At 46.3% G+C, this 17,966-nt stretch overlaps 1 protein-coding gene across 1 annotated transcript in view; it reads left to right on the forward strand.

Annotated features, from left to right (window-relative positions):
• Positions 1–17,966, forward strand: part of NLRP8 (NLR family pyrin domain containing 8) — a 48,550-nt gene that overhangs the window by 3,075 nt on the left and 27,509 nt on the right. The window contains exons 2-5 of the mRNA XM_030942359.1: positions 2,034–2,108; positions 4,295–5,891; positions 11,672–11,842; positions 16,431–16,598. Coding sequence (XP_030798219.1) covers positions 2,034–2,108; positions 4,295–5,891; positions 11,672–11,842; positions 16,431–16,598 — 2,011 coding nt within the window. The remainder of the gene's footprint in view (positions 1–2,033; positions 2,109–4,294; positions 5,892–11,671; positions 11,843–16,430; positions 16,599–17,966) is intronic.

The following is a 17,966-nucleotide window of genomic DNA, read 5'->3' on the forward strand; positions in this document are numbered from 1 at the left end:
AGATCATTCCCAGACAGCAACGCAGCAGAAACATCAAGTTGACCTCCCAGCCGAGGTCAAACAAAGCGACGCTCTGCCTTCTGGCTTCAGCTCTCACCCTGTAAGCCAGCATCATTTCCACAACTATTTGGTGCCACACTTCTGTGCTTTGAGTTGGTGGTTTTGCTGTTTAAAATACTACCCAGCCCGGGCACGATGGCTCATGCCTATAATCCCAGCACTTTGGGAGGCTGAGGCGGGAGGACCATGAGGTCAGGAGTTCGGGACCAGCCTGGCTAACACGGTGAAACCCCGTCTCTACTAAAAAATACAAAAATTAGCCTAGCATGGTGGCACACGCCTGTAGTCCCAGCTACTTGGGAGGCTGAGGCAGAAGAATCACTTGAATCCAGGAGGCAGAGGTTGCAGTGAGCTGAGATCACACCACTGCACTCCAGCCTGGGCCACAGAGTGAGACTTCGTCTCAAAAAAAAAAAAAAAAAATGGTACCCAAACTAGTGCTGATGTGCTTTTCTGTCTTCCTCAGGGCAAGAAGGCTGTGCTGTGCCTTAGGGAGAAAATACATGTGTTAGCTGAGTTTCCTTTAGGCAGGATTTATCAGTGTGCTTGGCCATGAGCTCAGTGTTAATAATCAACAATACATACTAAGTAAGGTGTCTTTAAACAAAAACACATGTAAAACAAGTTTTTATATTGATCAGTCGATGAAAATATTGTAACCAGAGGCGAGCAGGAAACAAACCCTGCATTTTCCGGGGAGCAATGGTTCAGTATTAGCGAATTCAGTGTTCACAAGAATTTTATAGACGAGAACTACCAGGCGTAACAAGAATCAATGACTATATGTGTATGTGTATATATAGATATACATGTGTACATGTATGTGCACACATAGATATTAAACTAGAAGTTCCTTGGTATCCATGGGGGATTGGTTCCAGGCTGTCCCTCAAGGGTACTGAACAAATTCATGGGTGCTTAACTCCTTCATATAAAATGGCATTGTATTTGCATAGAACCTGTACACATCCTCCCGCAGACTTAAAATCACTCTAAATTATTTATAATACCTAACACAATGTAAATGCTATGTAAATAGTTGTTATCCTGTATTGGTTGTTTTTATTTTTGAGACAAGGTCTTACTCCATTTCCCAGGTTGGAGTGGAGTGGTATGATCATGGCTCACTTGAGCCTCCACCTCCTGAGCTCAAGTGATCCTCCTGCCTCAGCCTCCCGGATGGCTAGGACTATAGGCATGCCACCATGCCCAGCTAATTATTTTTTATTTTTTTTATTAGAGTTGAGATCTTGCCATGTCGCCCAAGCTGGTCTCAAAGTCCTTGGCTCAAGTGATCCTCCTGCCTCAGCCTCCCAAGTAGCTAGGACTACAGGTGTGCCACCACGCCCGGCTAATTATTTTTTGTTTTTTTAGTAGAGTTGAGGTATTGCTATGTTGCTCAAGCTGGTCTCAAACTCCTTGGCTCAAGCAGTCTTCCTGCCTCAACCTCCCAAAGTGCTGGGATTACAGGCGTGAGCCACAGTGCCCAGTCTTGTATTGGTTTTTTAATTGTATTATTTTATTGTTGTATTTTTATTGGGTTTTTAATTTATTTTCCGTCCTCAGTTGGTTGATTCCACAGATGTAGAACCCGTGGATACGAAGGGCCGACTGGATGCATAGATACACCCCTACGTAGATATTAAACTGTGCATATATTTTATAGACTCATATGTGTGTATGAGTATGTGTGTATTTCTCCCTCAGTGTCTAGCTGTGCTATCCATTTATAACGTGTTATTGAATACCTTACTTAGTGCATCACAGAACAACACCTTTTTGCATTTCCTAAAATTCCTGTGATAGAGATAGATCTAGGTGATTTTTCTTCTCCCTGAACGGAGGTGGTGAGAGGGTGAGACTCTTAAGGCGTGTGGCCACCTCTGTCCTAAAAAGGCCATTGGCTCCATGCTGTTTCCCTGCTACCAAGATCTTATGATTCCCATGGAACAGGCTCCTTTTTTCTGTTCCAGGCATTCTACATACCTTGGAACCAGAGGACTTGAATGTGGGAGAAACACAGGTGAATCTGGAGGAAGGAGAATCTGGTATGTGCCTGCATCATAGCAGACCCTGGTGAAAACATGGGCTATGGATTGGGATGAGCCACTTAGTGCCTAAAGCAAGGCAGATTGTAAGTTACCATATCCAGTGTCTCTTCTGCAATCAGAACTTAAGCAAAAAGAGACGGGCTGAGGTGGCTCGCGCCTGTAATCCCAGCACTTTGGGAGGCCTAGGAGGGCAGATCGCCTGAGGTCAGGAGTTTGAGACCAGCCTGACCAACATGGGGAAACCCCATCTCTACTAAAAATAAAAAAATTAGCCAGGCGTGCTGGCAGGCGCCTATAATCCCAGCTTCTTGGGAGGCTGAGGTGGAAGAATCGCTTGAACCTGGAAGGCGGAGGTTGCAGTGAGCCAAGATCGTGCCACCGCACTCCAGCCTGGGCGACAGAGGGAGACTCCACCTTGAAGAAAAAACAAAACAGACACAAACCAGACCAGGCTAGGCAGTGGCTCACGCTTGTAATCCCAGCACTTTGGGAGGCTGACTGGGGGTGGATCACTTGAGGTCAGGAGTTTGAGACCAGCCTGGCCAACATGGTGAAACCCCATCTCTACTAAAAACACAGAAACTAGGCCGGGCGCGGTGGCTCAAGTCTGTAATCCCAGCACTTTGGGAGGCCGAGACGGGTGGATCACGAGGTCAGGAGATCGAGACCATCCGGGCTAACACGGTGAAACCCCGTCTCTACTAAAAAAAAAAAAAAAATACGGCCGGGCGCGGTGGCTCAAGCCTGTAATCCCAGCACTTTGGGAGGCTGAGACAGGCGGATCACGAGGTCAGGAGATCGAGACCATCCTGGCTAATACGGTGAAACTCTGTCTCTACTTAAAAATACAAAAAAAAAAAAAAACAAAAAAACTAGCCGGGCGACGAGGCGGGCGCCTGTAGTCCCAGCTACTCGGGAGGCTGAGGCGGGAGAATGGCGTAAACCCGGGAGGCGGAGCTTGCAGTGAGCTGAGATCCGGCCACTGCACTCCAGCCTGGGTGGCAGAGCAAGACTCCAGTCTCAAAAAAAAAAAAAAAAAAAAAAAAAAAACACACACACAGAAACTAGCCAGGCGTGGTGGTGGGCACCTGTAATCCCAGCTACTCGGGAGGCTGAGTCAGGAGAATTGTTTAATCTGGGAGGCGGAGGGTTGCAGTGAGGTGAGATCGTGCCACTGTACTCCTGGATGATAGAATGAGACTCCATCTCAAAAAAACAAAACAAAACAAAACACACACACACACACACACACACAATCCTTCCTTCCTTTCCTTCCTTCCCTTCCTTCCTCCCTCCCTCCCTTCTTTCTTTCTTTCTTTAGACAGAGTCTCGCTCTGTCGCCCAGGCTGGAGTACAGTGGCGTGATCTCAGCTCACTGCAACCTTCTAACTCCCAGGTTCAAGTGATTATGATCTGCCTGCCTTGGCCTCCCAAAGTGCTGGGATTACAGGCAGGAGCCACCGTGCCTGGCCTGTTTTTTTTTTTTTTTTTTTTTTTTTTTTTTAGACACAGTCTCACTCTGTCACCTGTGCTGGAGTGCAGTGGCGCAATCTTGGTTCACTGCAACCTCTGCCTCCTGGATTCAAGCAATTCTCCTGCCTCCACCTCCTGAGTAGCTGGGATTACAGGTGTGCACCACCACACCTGACTAATTTTTGTATTTTTAGTAGAAACATGGTTTCACCATGTTGGCCAGGTTGGTCTTGAACTCCTGACCCCAAGTGATCCACCCTCTTCAGCCTCCCAAAGTGCTGGGATTACAGGTATGAGCCGCCGCACCCAGCCCTCCCAAGTATTTCTGATTTGAATGCAGATAACACAGCTAACACTACAGCAGCTATCTTACATCTGTGAGGCAAGAAATACAAAGAAAGGGCTGAGAGAATCGTGATGCTGCTGGACCTGAAACTATGGCGCCACTGAAAGTAATTTCAACAGCTTTACACCCGTCATACTTCTCGTGTAGAAAGCAGTCCTTGTTTTGTTTAAGCCACTTCAAGTTGAGTTTTCTGTTCATTGCTGCTTCCTAATTGATGCAACAGTATCAGGAAAGGTTATTTCATTTATGCCAGGGCATCACAGGGCTTCAAGTAGATATAGAGACTGGTTTTCTTACTGCTCTATCAGTTCTCATGATTAACTCTAATGCCATACCTTTTATTTCTCCCATCTCACAAATCTAGGTAAAATACGGCAGTACAAATTGAATGTGATAGACAAGTGTTTCCCCACATGGGACTTTATGACTTGGCCTGGAAACCAGAGGGACTTCTTTTACCAAGATGTACACAGGCACACGGAGTACTTACCATGTCTGCTTCTACCCAAAAGACCCCACGGTAGACAGCCCAAGACTGTGGTCATACAGGGAGTTCCTGGGATTGGAAAAACAACCCTGGCTAAGAGGGTGATGTTGGAGTGGGCCAGTAACAGGTTCTACACCCACAAGCTCTGGTGTGCTTTCTACTTCCATTGCCAAGAGATGAACCAGACAACGGAGCATAGCTTCTCCGAGCTGATAGAGCACAAGTGGCCTGGATCTCAGGACCTTGTGGCAAAGATTATGTCCAAACCAGACCAACTTCTGCTGCTGTTGGATGGTTTTGAAGAGCTCACATCTACCCTCATCAACAGACCGGAGGACCTGAGTGAAGACTGGAGGCAGAAATTGCCTGGGTCTGTCCTACTGAGCAGTTTGCTGAGCAAAAGGATGCTTCCGGAGGCCACGCTACTGATCATGATAAGATGTACCTCTTGGCCGACATGCAAGCCCTTGCTGAAATGTCCCTCTCTCGTCACCCTTCCAGGGTTTAACACGATGGAAAAAATCAAGTATTTCCAGATGTATTTTGGACACAGAGAGAGAGATCGAGTCTTGAGTTTCGCCATAGAAAACACCATTCTCTTTTCCATGTGCCAGGTCCCTGTGGTTTGCTGGATGGTCTGCTCTGGTCTGAAACAGCAAATGGAGAGAGGAAACAATCTGACACAGGCATGTCCAAATGCCACCTCTGTGTTCGTCCGGTATATTTCTAGCTTGTTTCCCACCAGAGCTGAGAACTTTTCCAGAAAGATCCACCAAGCGCAACTGGAGGGTCTGTGTCACTTGGCCGCAGACAGCATGTGGCACAGGAAATGGGTGTTTGGTAAAGAAGACCTTGAGGAAGCCAAGTTGGATCAGACGGGAGTCGCCGCCTTCCTCGGCATGAGTGTTCTTCGAAGAATTGCGGGTGAGGAAGACCGCTACGCCTTTACCCTCCTGATTTTTCAGGAATTTTTTGCGGCCTTGTTTTATGTTCTCTGTTTCCCACAAAGACTCAAAAACTTTCATGTGTTGAGCCACGTGAATATCCAGCACCTGATAGCGAGTCCCAGAGGAAGCAAGAGCTATCTCTCTCACATGGGACTTTTCTTATTCGGCTTTCTAAACGGGACCTGCGCTTCGGCCGTGGAACAGTCATTTGGATGCAAGGTGTCTTTCAATAATAAGAGGAAACTGTTGAAAGTCATATCTCGGTTGCAGAAATGTGAGCCACCTTCTCCGTGCTATGGGGTCCCACAGTTATTCTACTGTCTGCATGAAATCCAGGAGGAAGCCTTTGTAAGCCAAGCCCTAAATGGTTACCGTAAAGTTGTCTTGAAAATTGGCAACAATAAAGACGTTCAGGTGTCTGCTTTTTGCCTGAAGCGCTGTGAACATTTGCAGGAGGTGGAACTGACTGTCACCCTGAACTTCAAGAACATGTGGAAGCTCAGCTCCAGCTCCCATCCTGGCTCTGAGTAAGTGCTTCTGTCCTTGGGGAGCCCATCCTACCCGGGGCCCTTGACTACAATCTCCTGGGTGTTTAGGGGTCAATCTGCAAACCTTTCTGATCGCTTCCCTGGCCTAGTTTGCACAGTACTTCTGTTGTTTTGTTTTTTGAGGCAGAGTCTCACTCTGTTGCCCAGGCTGGAGTGCAGTGGTGCGATCTCGGCTCACTGCAACCTCCCCTCCTAGGTTCAAGTGATTCTCCTGCCTCAGCCTCCTGAGTAGCTGGGATTACAGATGCCTGCCACTGCACCTGGCTAATTTTGGCATTTTTAGTAGAGACGGGGTTTCACCATGTTGGCCAGGCTGGTCTTGAACTCCTGACCTCAGGTGATCCTCCCCCTTCAGCCTCCCAAATTGCTGGGATTACAGGCGTGAGCCACCGCGCCCGGCCAGTTACTTCTGTTTTAAGATAAACATATATCTAGGGTGGTACACGTTTGTTTTACAAACTGTCCCAGTTTGTTTAGGATTAAGGAGATTTCTGGGACCCAGAGCTTTGGTTTTACTGCCAGGACTGAAGGTGTTCCTGGGATATAGGACTTTCCGTGCTAAACCTGGGAGAATCCTGGGCAAAAAGATACGTTGTGCACCCTCCTTCCCTCTGTGCTGCGTGCCCATAAAGATGGGACTTTGCTTTATCTATCACTCCTGCTTCTTTTTTTGAGACAGTGTCTCTCTGTTGCCCAGGAGTGCAGTGCTACGATCGTGGCTTACTGCAGTCTCAACCTCCTGGGCTCACACGATTTTCCCACCTCAGCCTCCCGGGTATCTGGAATTGCACACATGTACCACCATGCTTGGCTAATTATTTTATTTTTTGGAGAGATGAGGTTTCTCCATGTCACCCAGGCTAATCTCCAACTCCTGGCCTCAAGCAATCTTCCCACCTTGGCCTCCTAAAGCACTGGAATTACAGGCACGAGTCACTGCACCCAGCCTCACTCCTACTTTTGTGTATCAGGAACTTTTTGTTTCAAGGAAAGTGCTGCCCAGTGGAACTTAAGGTGATGATGGAGACATCCTGAATCTGTCTTACCCAATACGGGACCCACTAGCCACATGCGACCTCTGAGCTCTTGGAATGTGGCTGGTGTGACCGAGTGAATGAACATCTACATTTTATGTAACTTTAGTGAATGTAAGTGTAGATAGCGACATGCAGCTAGTAGCTACCATATCAGACAGTACACCCGGTCTTTCGTTCCGTGTAAAAATATCTTGTCCATCTTGAATTAAAAGAAACAGGCTGGGTGCCGTGGCTCGTGCCTGTAATCCCAGCGCTTTGGGAGGCCAAGGCAGGTGGATCACTTGAGGCCAGGAGTTCGAGACCAGGCTGGCCAACATGGTGAAACCCCATTTCTACTAAAAACACAGAAAAATTAGCCAGGCGTGGTGGCAGGCACTTACAGTCCCAGCTACTCAGGAGGCTGAGGCAGGAGAATGTGAACCTGGGAGGCGGAGCTTGCAGTGAGCTGAGATCGCGCCACTGCACTCCAGCCTGGGCGACAGAGCAAGACTCCGTCTCAAAAAAAAAAAAAAAAAAAAAAAAAATATATATATATATATATATATATATACACACACATAAATTAGCCAGGCATGATGGTGGGCACCTGTAATCCCAGCTACGCGGGAGGCTGAGGCAGGAGAATCACTCGAACTCAGGAGGCAGAGGCTGCCGTGAGCCGAGATCACGCCACTATCTTAGAAAAAAAAAAAGTATGTACCTCAGAAGGTTGTTAAACATGTTAAAATCTAAAACACACTGAATAAGTCCAGTCCTTCATTTAGTGCTAAGTAGATACAAACTGTTACTACTCAAGTAATTCCTCATCCCCTCCACTCGACCAAAACTCTTCTGGCAGATCTCTATTTTGGCAAATATAATGGATTTCTTTTTCTTAAGAAGTGGAAAAAAGCGCTCACTACTCATTTCTTCGTATCGGTTGATATTTATTTGGCATTTGCCATATGGCAGACACAATGTCAAACACTTACTTGATGTGAATTATTTCTGTCTCCAACTCCATGATGCACTGAAGGTGTACGAAGCACCTTGTCCTGGGTCACATGTTTGGTCGAAGCTAAGACAAACTAAAATTTGACCCCAATGGCTATGATGAGAAGAGAGAGGCAATTTAGACTGACTCCTGGTGAGAGGGGGCACATTGTCCTGCTGCATAAGGGAAATGCCTTCTTGTTCCTTAACTGCTCTGCAAAAAGGAACCACAATCTCTTCCAGATTCCTGTCTTTCCATGAAGACTGCCTAAGTCTTCAGCATACGGATATGTAGCGCTAATGTTCATCCTAGACATAGACTGGTCTAGTGTGTGGATAAAAGTTGGTCTCTCCTTATGTGATGAGATATTTAAATTTTAAGTAATTTAAGTTCTGTTCCGTTCTTCACCACGACGGGCAGTGTGCAGGTCTCCTCAGCCATGGCTGAGTTCCTCCGGGGCAGAGGTAAGCAAGCTACAACCAGGAGGCCAAACCCAGCTTTTTCTGCTTGTTTAGGTAAATGCAGTTTGATTGGAGCCTGGCCATGCTTGTGACATATTGTCTGTGACTGCTACCCCACTGCCGTGGCAGGACCGAGTCATTGCCGGGAAATTCACTGCCAGAAAAGCTGAATATATTTGCTACCTGGTCAATTACAGGAAAAGTTTCCCAACCCCTGCTCTAGCATATATTTTTATTTATGGTATTATTTTTTGTAGAGATGAGGGGCTCACTTTGTTACCCAGCCTGGTCTTGAACGCCTGGGCTCATGCAATCCTCTCGCCTCTGCCTGCCAAAGTGCTGGGATTACAGGCATGAGCCACCATGCCCAGCCAGGGATTATTTTTTGTTTTTCCTTTGTTTTTTGTTTTGGTTTTTTTTTTGAGATGGAGTCTTGCTCTGTCGCCCAGGCTGGAGTGCAGTGGCGCGATCTCGGTTCACTGCAAGCTCCGCCTCCTGGGTCCACGCCATTCTCCTGCCTTAGCCTCCCGAGTAGCTGGGACTACAGGTGCTCACCACCACGCCCGGCTAATTTTTTGTATTTTTAGTAGAAACAGGGTTTCACCATGTTAGCCAGGATGGTCTCGATCTCCTGATCTCATGATCTGCCTGCCTTGGCCTCCCAAAGTGCTGGGATTACAGGCGTGAGCCACTGTGCCCCGTCACCAGGGTATATATATTTTTTAAAGGAATTGCTGCATCACAAGATATGTACACATCACATCTATAACTTTATCAGCATGGATATCACTAAGCTACTTTCCAGGGAAACTTCGTATTTCTTGGGTATGTCCCTGACCCAAACTGGGGGTCGGGCTGCTTATTCTCACAGCCCAATAACGAGACACAGATGAACTGCAAAAGAAGAGAGTTTATTTCTGTAACTGGTTACAGGGCGAAGGCCAAGAAATATCACCAGACCAACTAAAAATTATAAAGCTTTCCAGAGCTTATATGCCTTCTAGCTATATGTTTACATGTAAGTGTGTATTCCTCTAAAGACATAAGTGATTAACTTCTTTTAATCTATAACTAAGGTCTGAGTCCTGTAGACCTCCCTCTGGAACCTCAGTAAATATACTTAACTAGATAAGTCCAGGTGCTGGGGTGATTATCCTTATCTTGTCTCCCACTAAATCATGGAGGCTTGGGGAGTTCCTTCAGACCCCAATAAAATTTGTTTGTGAAGGTCTGGGGAGATCCTTCAGACCCCCAACAAAAACTTGTTTAATTCTGAATGGGTCCCGTTGAGAGTTTCTTCATTATCTTGTCATACCTCAAGGCCCAGGAAAAGCCTGAGCAAAACTCTTGGTGGGCTTTTGTTACATTTCAGCCTTCCTATGAGGGCTCTGGCTCTGTCAGCTTTTAAGATTTAACTTATCCACCCAGTCAGTGCCAAAACAGTTGTGACGGAGGCCTACCTGTTCAGCTGCTCGTGAGACCAGGCGTGCCACAGGTAGAATGAATTCTATTCACTCCAATATTGAATGGCTACACCAAACCATGTTTTTCTTATGTCTACTCCCAACTTACGTGGGCAATTCCAACGCACGCCACAAAATCACATTCAAGGAGCCCTCCAGTCCCCGAGGACCTGTTATTAGGGAGGTTCCGGAATAAACACCAGAGCTTGATGTTCAACTTGGTGATAACTGTCAGTCACCCAACTAAGACCTCAAGAATCTAGTCACAGTGAATCACAATGTCTTTCTATGACGCTGCATAGTCTTAAGCCCTGACATCCACAGAAATCTTAAGACATGACACATTTCTTTCACATTGATTAGTCCACTGATCATTTTTGTGTGGGTTCCTGGAGGGAGTTGATATCATTCCTACTTATTTGCATTTCTATGTATTTGGTGGATGCAAAAATGGATGAATCCATTTCATGGGATTTAAATTTTATGCAAAAACTACGTGCTACTGTAAATATTCTAAAAATTACTCTTTTCATCTTTGTGTCTTGGCAATGTCTATGCACACCTTTTCAATGAAGTATTCTTTGAAAAATAGGTGTGCTAGAGATGATTAAACTATTTCCCCCTTGATAGACTTTTGGGTTGCTTTCAACTATTTCTTTCTTTCTTTTTTTTTTTTTTGATATGGAATCTTTCTCTGTTGCCCAGGCTGGAGTGCAATGGCACGATCTTGGCTCACGGCAACCTCCGCCTCCCAGGTTCAAGCAATTCTCTTTGCCTCAGCCTCCCAAGTAGCTGGGATTACAGGTGTCCATCACCACACCCGGCTAATCTTTTTTGTATTTTTAGTAGAGACAGGGTTTCACTATATTGGCCAGGCTGGGCTCGAACTCCTGGCCTTATGATCTGCCTGCCTTGGCCTCCCATAGTGCTGGGATTACAATGTGAGCCACCGTGCCTGGCCACTTTCAACTATTTCTTTAATGCAACCAACAGCAGTCTTCACATGTGTATCTTGGTCAGCCTCCCTGAAAGGACTGTATGGGGAAGAATGAAAGAGAAAGTCAGCAGGTCCTTCTACAGCCAAACTACATGCCACTCTAGCTCTGGATTTTTCTTTCTTATACTCACTGTGTCAAAAAGATTAATTTTTCCTTTATTCTGATCCTATATGTTTTTTTTAAAGAATAAGAATTGTATATACACAGGGTAAGAATGGAGGTACAGAATATAATTCAATCTCTGCCCCCTACATAAATCCCATGTAATTAAAAAGGCAATTCCTGTCTAGGCACGGTGATTCAGCCAGTAACCCTAGTACTTTGAGAGACCAAGCTAGGAGGATCGCTTGAGCCCAGGAATTCAAGACCAGCCTGGGTAACATGGAGAATCCCTGCTTCAACAAAAAATACAAAAATGAGTTAGGTGTCGTGGCGTGTGCCTGTAACCCCAGCTCCTCAGGAAGCTGGAGTGGACCGCCTGAGCCCGGGAGTTAGAGGCTGCAGTGAGCTGTGTTCAGACCACTACACTCCAGCCTGCGCGACAGAGTGACACCCTGTCTCAAAAAAATAAATACAAAATAAAAGCAACTTCCTTTTTTCCAAGTCATGGCAACAGACAGGGCTCTTATTTGAGGCCATGAGTCTTCCAGGAATGAAATGAGAAATCTCATGATGGTTTTTCTGAGTGCTTTATTTAAATGAGGACATCTTAGAGTCACCAGAGGCCTATGGCCCTAACCTGAATAGGGAACACCAGCCCTGGGCTTCCAAGTAGGTTTTCTCCAGTTTAACAAAAAGGTGTTTTCTCTCTTCTCCCTTCCATGCAGAGCACCAGAGAGTAAAGCGCTCCATGGCTGGTGGCAAGACTTATGCTCTGTGTTTGCAACGAATGATAAGCTGGAAGTCCTGACTGTGACCAACAGTGTTTTGGAGCCTCCTTTTTGGAAGGCTCTTGCTGCTGCACTGAAGCACCCTCAGTGTAAACTGCAAAAGTTACTGTGAGTATAACACAAATCCCACTGGAAGGAATTCTATGGAGATGGTCTGTTTCCCATCTACTTTCTTCATTCCCTTTCCACTCACACTAGACTTCCCGAAGGCACCCATGTCCAGCCTTGGACAGAGGCATGGGAGGAGTGAGTCATGGGGTACGTGGTGAGGGAAACCACAAACTGGAGCCAGGCTGCCGGCTCGACCTGTCTCTAGTCACTCTTAGATTGGTGCAAATGCCATTGTAGTTTTTGCCATTAGTGACATTTGCACCAACCTAATAGCTCTGTGTCCTTAAGTGAATGGCGTATACAGCGGGTCGTGGAATTCCTGACATCTCCCTGATGTGTGTCAACGTGTCCGTCCATAAAATGATCAGCCCGGTGCTGTGGTTCATGCCTATTCACTTCAGCTCAGGTGTTCGAGACCAGTCCCGGCTACTTGGGAGGCTGAGGTGGGAGGATCACCCGAGCCCAGGAGGCAGAGGTTGCAGTGATGGTGAGTCATGAACTGGCCACTGCAGTCCAGCCTGGGTGACAGAGTGAGGCCCTGTCTCAAACAAGAAATAAATAAAATTAAATGATCATGACGGAGAGATTAAATGCAGTCCTTCTTGCGAAGCCCGTAGGACTGTCCCTGAAGCGGAACCAGCACTGCGTGACCCAGGGTGTGGTGGTTACTCTGTGAAGGTACACTGCCTTATGGAAGCCACGTGTGACCTGAGCACTGAGTATGGTTCACTGCTGCATTCCTTTAAAGTATTAATATATACCATTATTCCCCCTTCTTTTAAAAAATGGAGTCTCGCTCTGTTGTCCAGGCTAGAGTGCAGTGGGGGGATCTCAGCTCACTGCAACCTCCCCATCCCAGGTTCAAGTGATTCTCCTGCCTCAGCCTCCCGAGTAGCTGGGACTACAGGCGTGCACCACCACGCCCAGCTAGTTTTTGTATTTTTAGTAGAGATGGGGTTTCACCATGTTGGTCAGACTGGTCTGGAACTCCTGACCTCAGGTGATCTGCCCTCCTCAGCCTCCCAAGGTGCTGGGATTACAGATGTGAGCTGCCACGCCCAGCCCCCATTTTTTTTTTTTTTTTTTTTTTTTTTTTTTTTTAGCAAAGTGAGAACTGGAGAGGTTAAGTGATTTGTCTAAGATCCTGCAGCTGACAAGCCTTAGGTAAAGCACTCCACCACAGACAGCCCAAAGCTCATCTTCACCAACACTGTGCTTCTCTAACTCACCACCATTAGCAGGTGCCTGTGTAGGGTAAGCCTCACCAAAGAGGGCATGTTTGAACCCCCAAGTGTGATCTTGCTCTCTTGCCCAGGCTGGAGTACAGTGGCATGATTGTGGCTCACTGCAACCTTGACCTGGGCTCAAGCAATCTTCCCACCTCAGCCTTTCATGTAGTTGGGGCACAGACATATCCCACCATTGCCCAGCTAATTTTTTTTAAAATTTTTTTGTAGAGACAAGATCTCCCTATGTTGCCCAAGCTGGTTTCAAACTTTTGATCTTTTTTTTTTTTTTTTTTTTTTTTTTTTTTTTTTTTGAGACGGAGTCTCGCTCTGTCGCCTGGGCTGGAGTGCAGTGGCTGGATCTCAGCTCCCTGCAAGCTCCGCCTCCCGGGTTTACGCCATTCTCCTGCCTCAGCCTCCCGAGTAGCTGGGACTACAGGAGCCCGCCACCTCGCCCGGCTAGTTTTTTGTATTTTTTAGTAGAGATGGAGTTTCACCATGTTAGCCAGGATGGTCTTGATCTCCTGACCTCGTGATCCGCCTGTCTCGGCCTCCCAAAGTGCTGGGATTACAGGCTTGAGCCACCGCACCCGGCTTAAACTTTTGATCTTAAGTGATCCACCCGTCTCAGCCTCCCAAAGTGCTGGGATTATAAGTGTGAGCCACCGCACCCAGCCACTATTTTTAACAATGTAAGAGTGAATGTGTATGCATTGCCCACCATCTGCTAGGCTATCTTAGGTTCTTTGCACGTGAATGCTCTTAAAACTCACCCCAAGCAGTAGGTGTCCCTACTTCACAGATGAAGAAACTGAGGCACAAGGTTACATCATTACTAAGCAGTCAAATTCGGCTCCAGAATCAGTTCTCTTAGCCACTACTCCATATGCTGTCTCTCTAGAGTTTTTAAGATCCAAAAACCCAATAATTCACCATGTGAACCACTGGCCCCTTCCTTGAAATAAGCCACCAGGCATCCACGTGGCTCCTGGCCATTATCAGATATATGTTCTCTCCTGTTACCATAATGATTATTCGCTCCTGCTTACTGGGTGCCTACTGTGTGATAAACACTGGGCTGAGAAGTTCACGGCATGAATTCTCACAGCCATCCTAGGGAGAACACGTCGTGTGCTCTCCCTCCTAGACCTGAAGCTGAACTTTAGGGAGGTTACGTGACTTGTGAAAGGTGGTGCGGCTAGGGCTGTTGAACTGAGCTGAGAACTCAGTTCTGAACTCCATGTTGCACAGAAGGGCCCCTCCTCATGGACTGATTGAATGCAGAAGAACTAGTTAGTTGGCCAGGCGCGGTGGCTCACGCCTGTCATCCCAGCACTTTGGGAGGCCGAGGCAGACAGATTGCCTGAGCTCAGGAGTTTGCGACCAGCCTGGGCAACCCGGTGAAACCCTGTCTCTACTAAAAATATAAAAAAAAAATTAGCTGGGTGTGGTGGCATGCGTCTGTAATCCCAGTTATGTGGGAGGCTGCGGCAGGACAATTGCTTGAACCTGGGAGGCAGAGGTTGCAGTGAGCCAAGATTGTGCCACTGCACTCCAGCCTGGGTCACAGAGCACGACTGTCTCAAAAAAAAAAAAAAAAAGAAAAGGAAAAAAAAGAACTAGTTAGCCACCTCCATTGTGATGATGGCGTCACGAATATCTGCATAGTCCAAACTCATCAAATTGTATATATTAAATATATGCAGGGTTTTGTATATCAATTATACCTCAAGCAAACTGTTTTTAAACAACTAATTAGAAAGAGATTCAGCATCGAACATAAGCATTAGAGGTGCAGAGCAAATCTGTGTCCCTAGTTTTAGAAAAGGAGCATGATGGCAAGCAGTGGTAGCTCATGACTGTAATCCCAACATTTTGGGAGGCTGAGGCAGTAGGATCACTTGAGGCCACCAGTGGAAGAGCAGCCTGGACAACATAGTGAGACCCCATATCTACAAAACTTTTTCAAAAAAGAAAGTAGATCAGAAAGTTGAGCTTTGTAGGCCGGGTGTGGTAGCTCATGCCTGTAATCCCAGCACTTTGGGAAGCCAAAGCAGATGGATGACTTGAGGTCAGGAGTTCAAGACCAGCCTGGCCAACGTAATAAAACCCTGTCTCTGCTAAAAATACAAAAATTAGCCAGCTGTGGTAGTGGGTGCCTATAGTCCCAGCTACTTGGGAGGCTGAGGCAGGAGAATCACTTGAATCCGGGAGGCAGAGGTTGCAGTGAGCTGAGATCAGGCCACTGCACTCCAGCCTGGGCAACAGAGTGAGACTCTGTCTCACAAGGGGAAAAAAAATAGCTGAGCTTTGTTATTAAAATAAAGAAATATAAATAAAAATTTTAAAACAAAAAGCATGATTTTAGGAGAGTGTGGGGAAAAACAGTCCTCTGAATCCTTCAGGAATAGGGTGACATTCCCTTTGCTTTAGGAAAGCCTTCACAGACCTTAGCCTAATTGAATTCTGATCCTATGAGTCATTCTTTTTTTTTTTTTTTTTTTTTTTGAGACAGACTCTCACTCTGTCACCCAGGCTGGAGAGCAGTGGCACAGTCTCGGCTCACTGCAAGCTCCGCCTCCCGGGTTCACACCGTTCTCCTGCCTCAGCCATCCGAGTAGCTGGGACTACAGGCACCCGCCACCACGCCTGGCTAATTTTTTTGTATTTTTAATAGAGACGGGGTTTCACCGTGTTTGCCAGGATGGTCTCGATCTCCTGATCCGCCCGCCTCGGCTTCCCAAAGTGCTGGGATTACAGGTGTGAGCCACTGCGCCCAGCTAAGTCATTCATTTAAAAAAAAATTTTTAATTATACTTTAAGTTCTGGGGTACATATACAGAAAGTGCAGGTTTGTTACATAGGTATGCACGTGCCATGGTGGTTTGCTGCACCCATCAACCCATCATCTAGGTTAGGTGTTTATCCTAATACTCTCCCTCGCCTTGCTCCCCAGCCTCCGACAGGCCCGGGCGTGTGATGTTCCCCTCCCTGCATCCTTGTGTTCTCTTGTTGAACTCCCACTTACACGTGTGAACGTGCGGCGTTTGGTTTTCTGTTCTTGTGTTAGTTTGCTGAGAATGATGGTTCCAATCCAAATGCCCATCAGTGACAGACCGGATAAAGAAAATATAGCCATTCATTTTGACTTACAGTTTTCCCAGGATAGGACCTGAATAATCACACGTTTGTATCACTCTTTAATGTTTGCGTCCTGAATTCAGTTGTAAACCCCCTGAGGGTGGGACCGCACCTGTCCCACGTGCAGCTGTAGCTTCCGGGAGCCTCCTTTGTGAGGCCACAGAATTCTACCAATGTGGACAGGACCCTATTCCAAGGAGACGCTCTTCCCTCTCCAGCTTAAGGCGTGTGAATAGCACTGTGTTGAACCAGGACTTAATCGGTGTTTTGACGGGGAACCAGCATCTGAGATACTTGGAAATACAACGTGTGGAAGTGGACTCCAACGCCATGAAGCTTCTATGCAGAGCGCTGAGATCCCCCCTGTGCTGTCTGCAATGTCTCAGGTGAGATTTGAGACGGCGGGCAGAGCGGGAATCGGGGTACCGGGATGGTCTTTTCAGGGGTGGTGTTGAGAGGCTCAGTTTTCCTCTCTCTTTTCATTGATCTGCTGTTGGCTTTGTTCAACTTTAAAAGTACAATTTGGGCCAGGCGCGGTGGCTCATGCCTGTAATCCCAGCACTTTGGGAGGCCAAGGCGGGAGGATCACAAGGTCAAGAGACCAGCCTGGCCAACATGGTGAAACCCCATCTCTACTAAAAATACAAAAAATTAACTGGTGTGATGGCAGGCTAATCTCAGCTACTGTAATTATGGGCTGTAATCTCAGGTACTCGGGAGGCTGAGGCAGGATAATCGCTTGAACCTGGGAGGTGGAGGTTGCAGCGAGCCAAGATCGCACCACCGCACTCCAGCCTGGGTGACAGAGCGAGACTCAGTCTGAAGAAAAAAAAAAAAAAAAAAGTACTATTTGACCATGTTCTAGATCCATCTGATACCAGGAAACCTGAGCCCCAGTGGTGAACTGGAGCACCTCCTACTGGATTGTGAAAGCTGGATATTTTCTAACTTTTTATTTTAAGTTTTGTGAATACATAGGTATATATATTTGTGGTGTACATAAGATGTTTTGGTTCAAGCATGCAGTGTGAAATAATCACATCTTGGAGAATGGGAGATCTAGCCCTTCAAACATTTATCCTTTGTTTTACAAACAATTGATTTATACTTTAGTTATTTTGGAATGTACAATTTATTATTAACTATAGTTCCTCTGTTGTGCTCGTGAATACTAGGTCTTATTCTTTTTTAACCTGTTAACCCATTTATGCCTAAGGCTGCAATGTTTTGAATTTTTTCAATCAGACCTTGGCGATGACCTTGAGCAGTGAGATATAAATGACTCCCACATGCTTAGTGTTCCAATTTTTCATCATTCGAGAATTTCATGAGCCAGTTGTTAACGTTTTTAAAAATGAAATCACAGGCTTACAAATATATTAAACAACAAGAGTCATAGATTATCAAAATGCATTGTTTCCTAATTATTTTATGGTTCATTATTATCCCTGCTAGGGTTCAGCAAACTTTTTCTATGACAAGCCAGATAAGAAACACTTTTGGCCTCTGGGGCCATGCCGTCTCTGTCCTGATGGCTCCACTCTGCCATTGCAGTACCAAGGCTGCCAGAGTTCGTAGGTAAACAAATGGATACAGCTATGTTCCAATAAAACTTTATGTACACTGAAACGTGAATTTAATATAATTTTCATATGTCACAAAATATTCTTCTTTTAATAATTTTTTAACCATTTAAAAATTTTTGTGGGGGCTGGAGACGGTGGCTCATGCCTGTAATCCTAGCCCTTTGGGAG

This window comes from Rhinopithecus roxellana, chromosome 12 (genome assembly GCF_007565055.1).
Source record: "Rhinopithecus roxellana isolate Shanxi Qingling chromosome 12, ASM756505v1, whole genome shotgun sequence".
Classification (NCBI taxonomy): Eukaryota; Metazoa; Chordata; class Mammalia; order Primates; family Cercopithecidae; genus Rhinopithecus; species Rhinopithecus roxellana.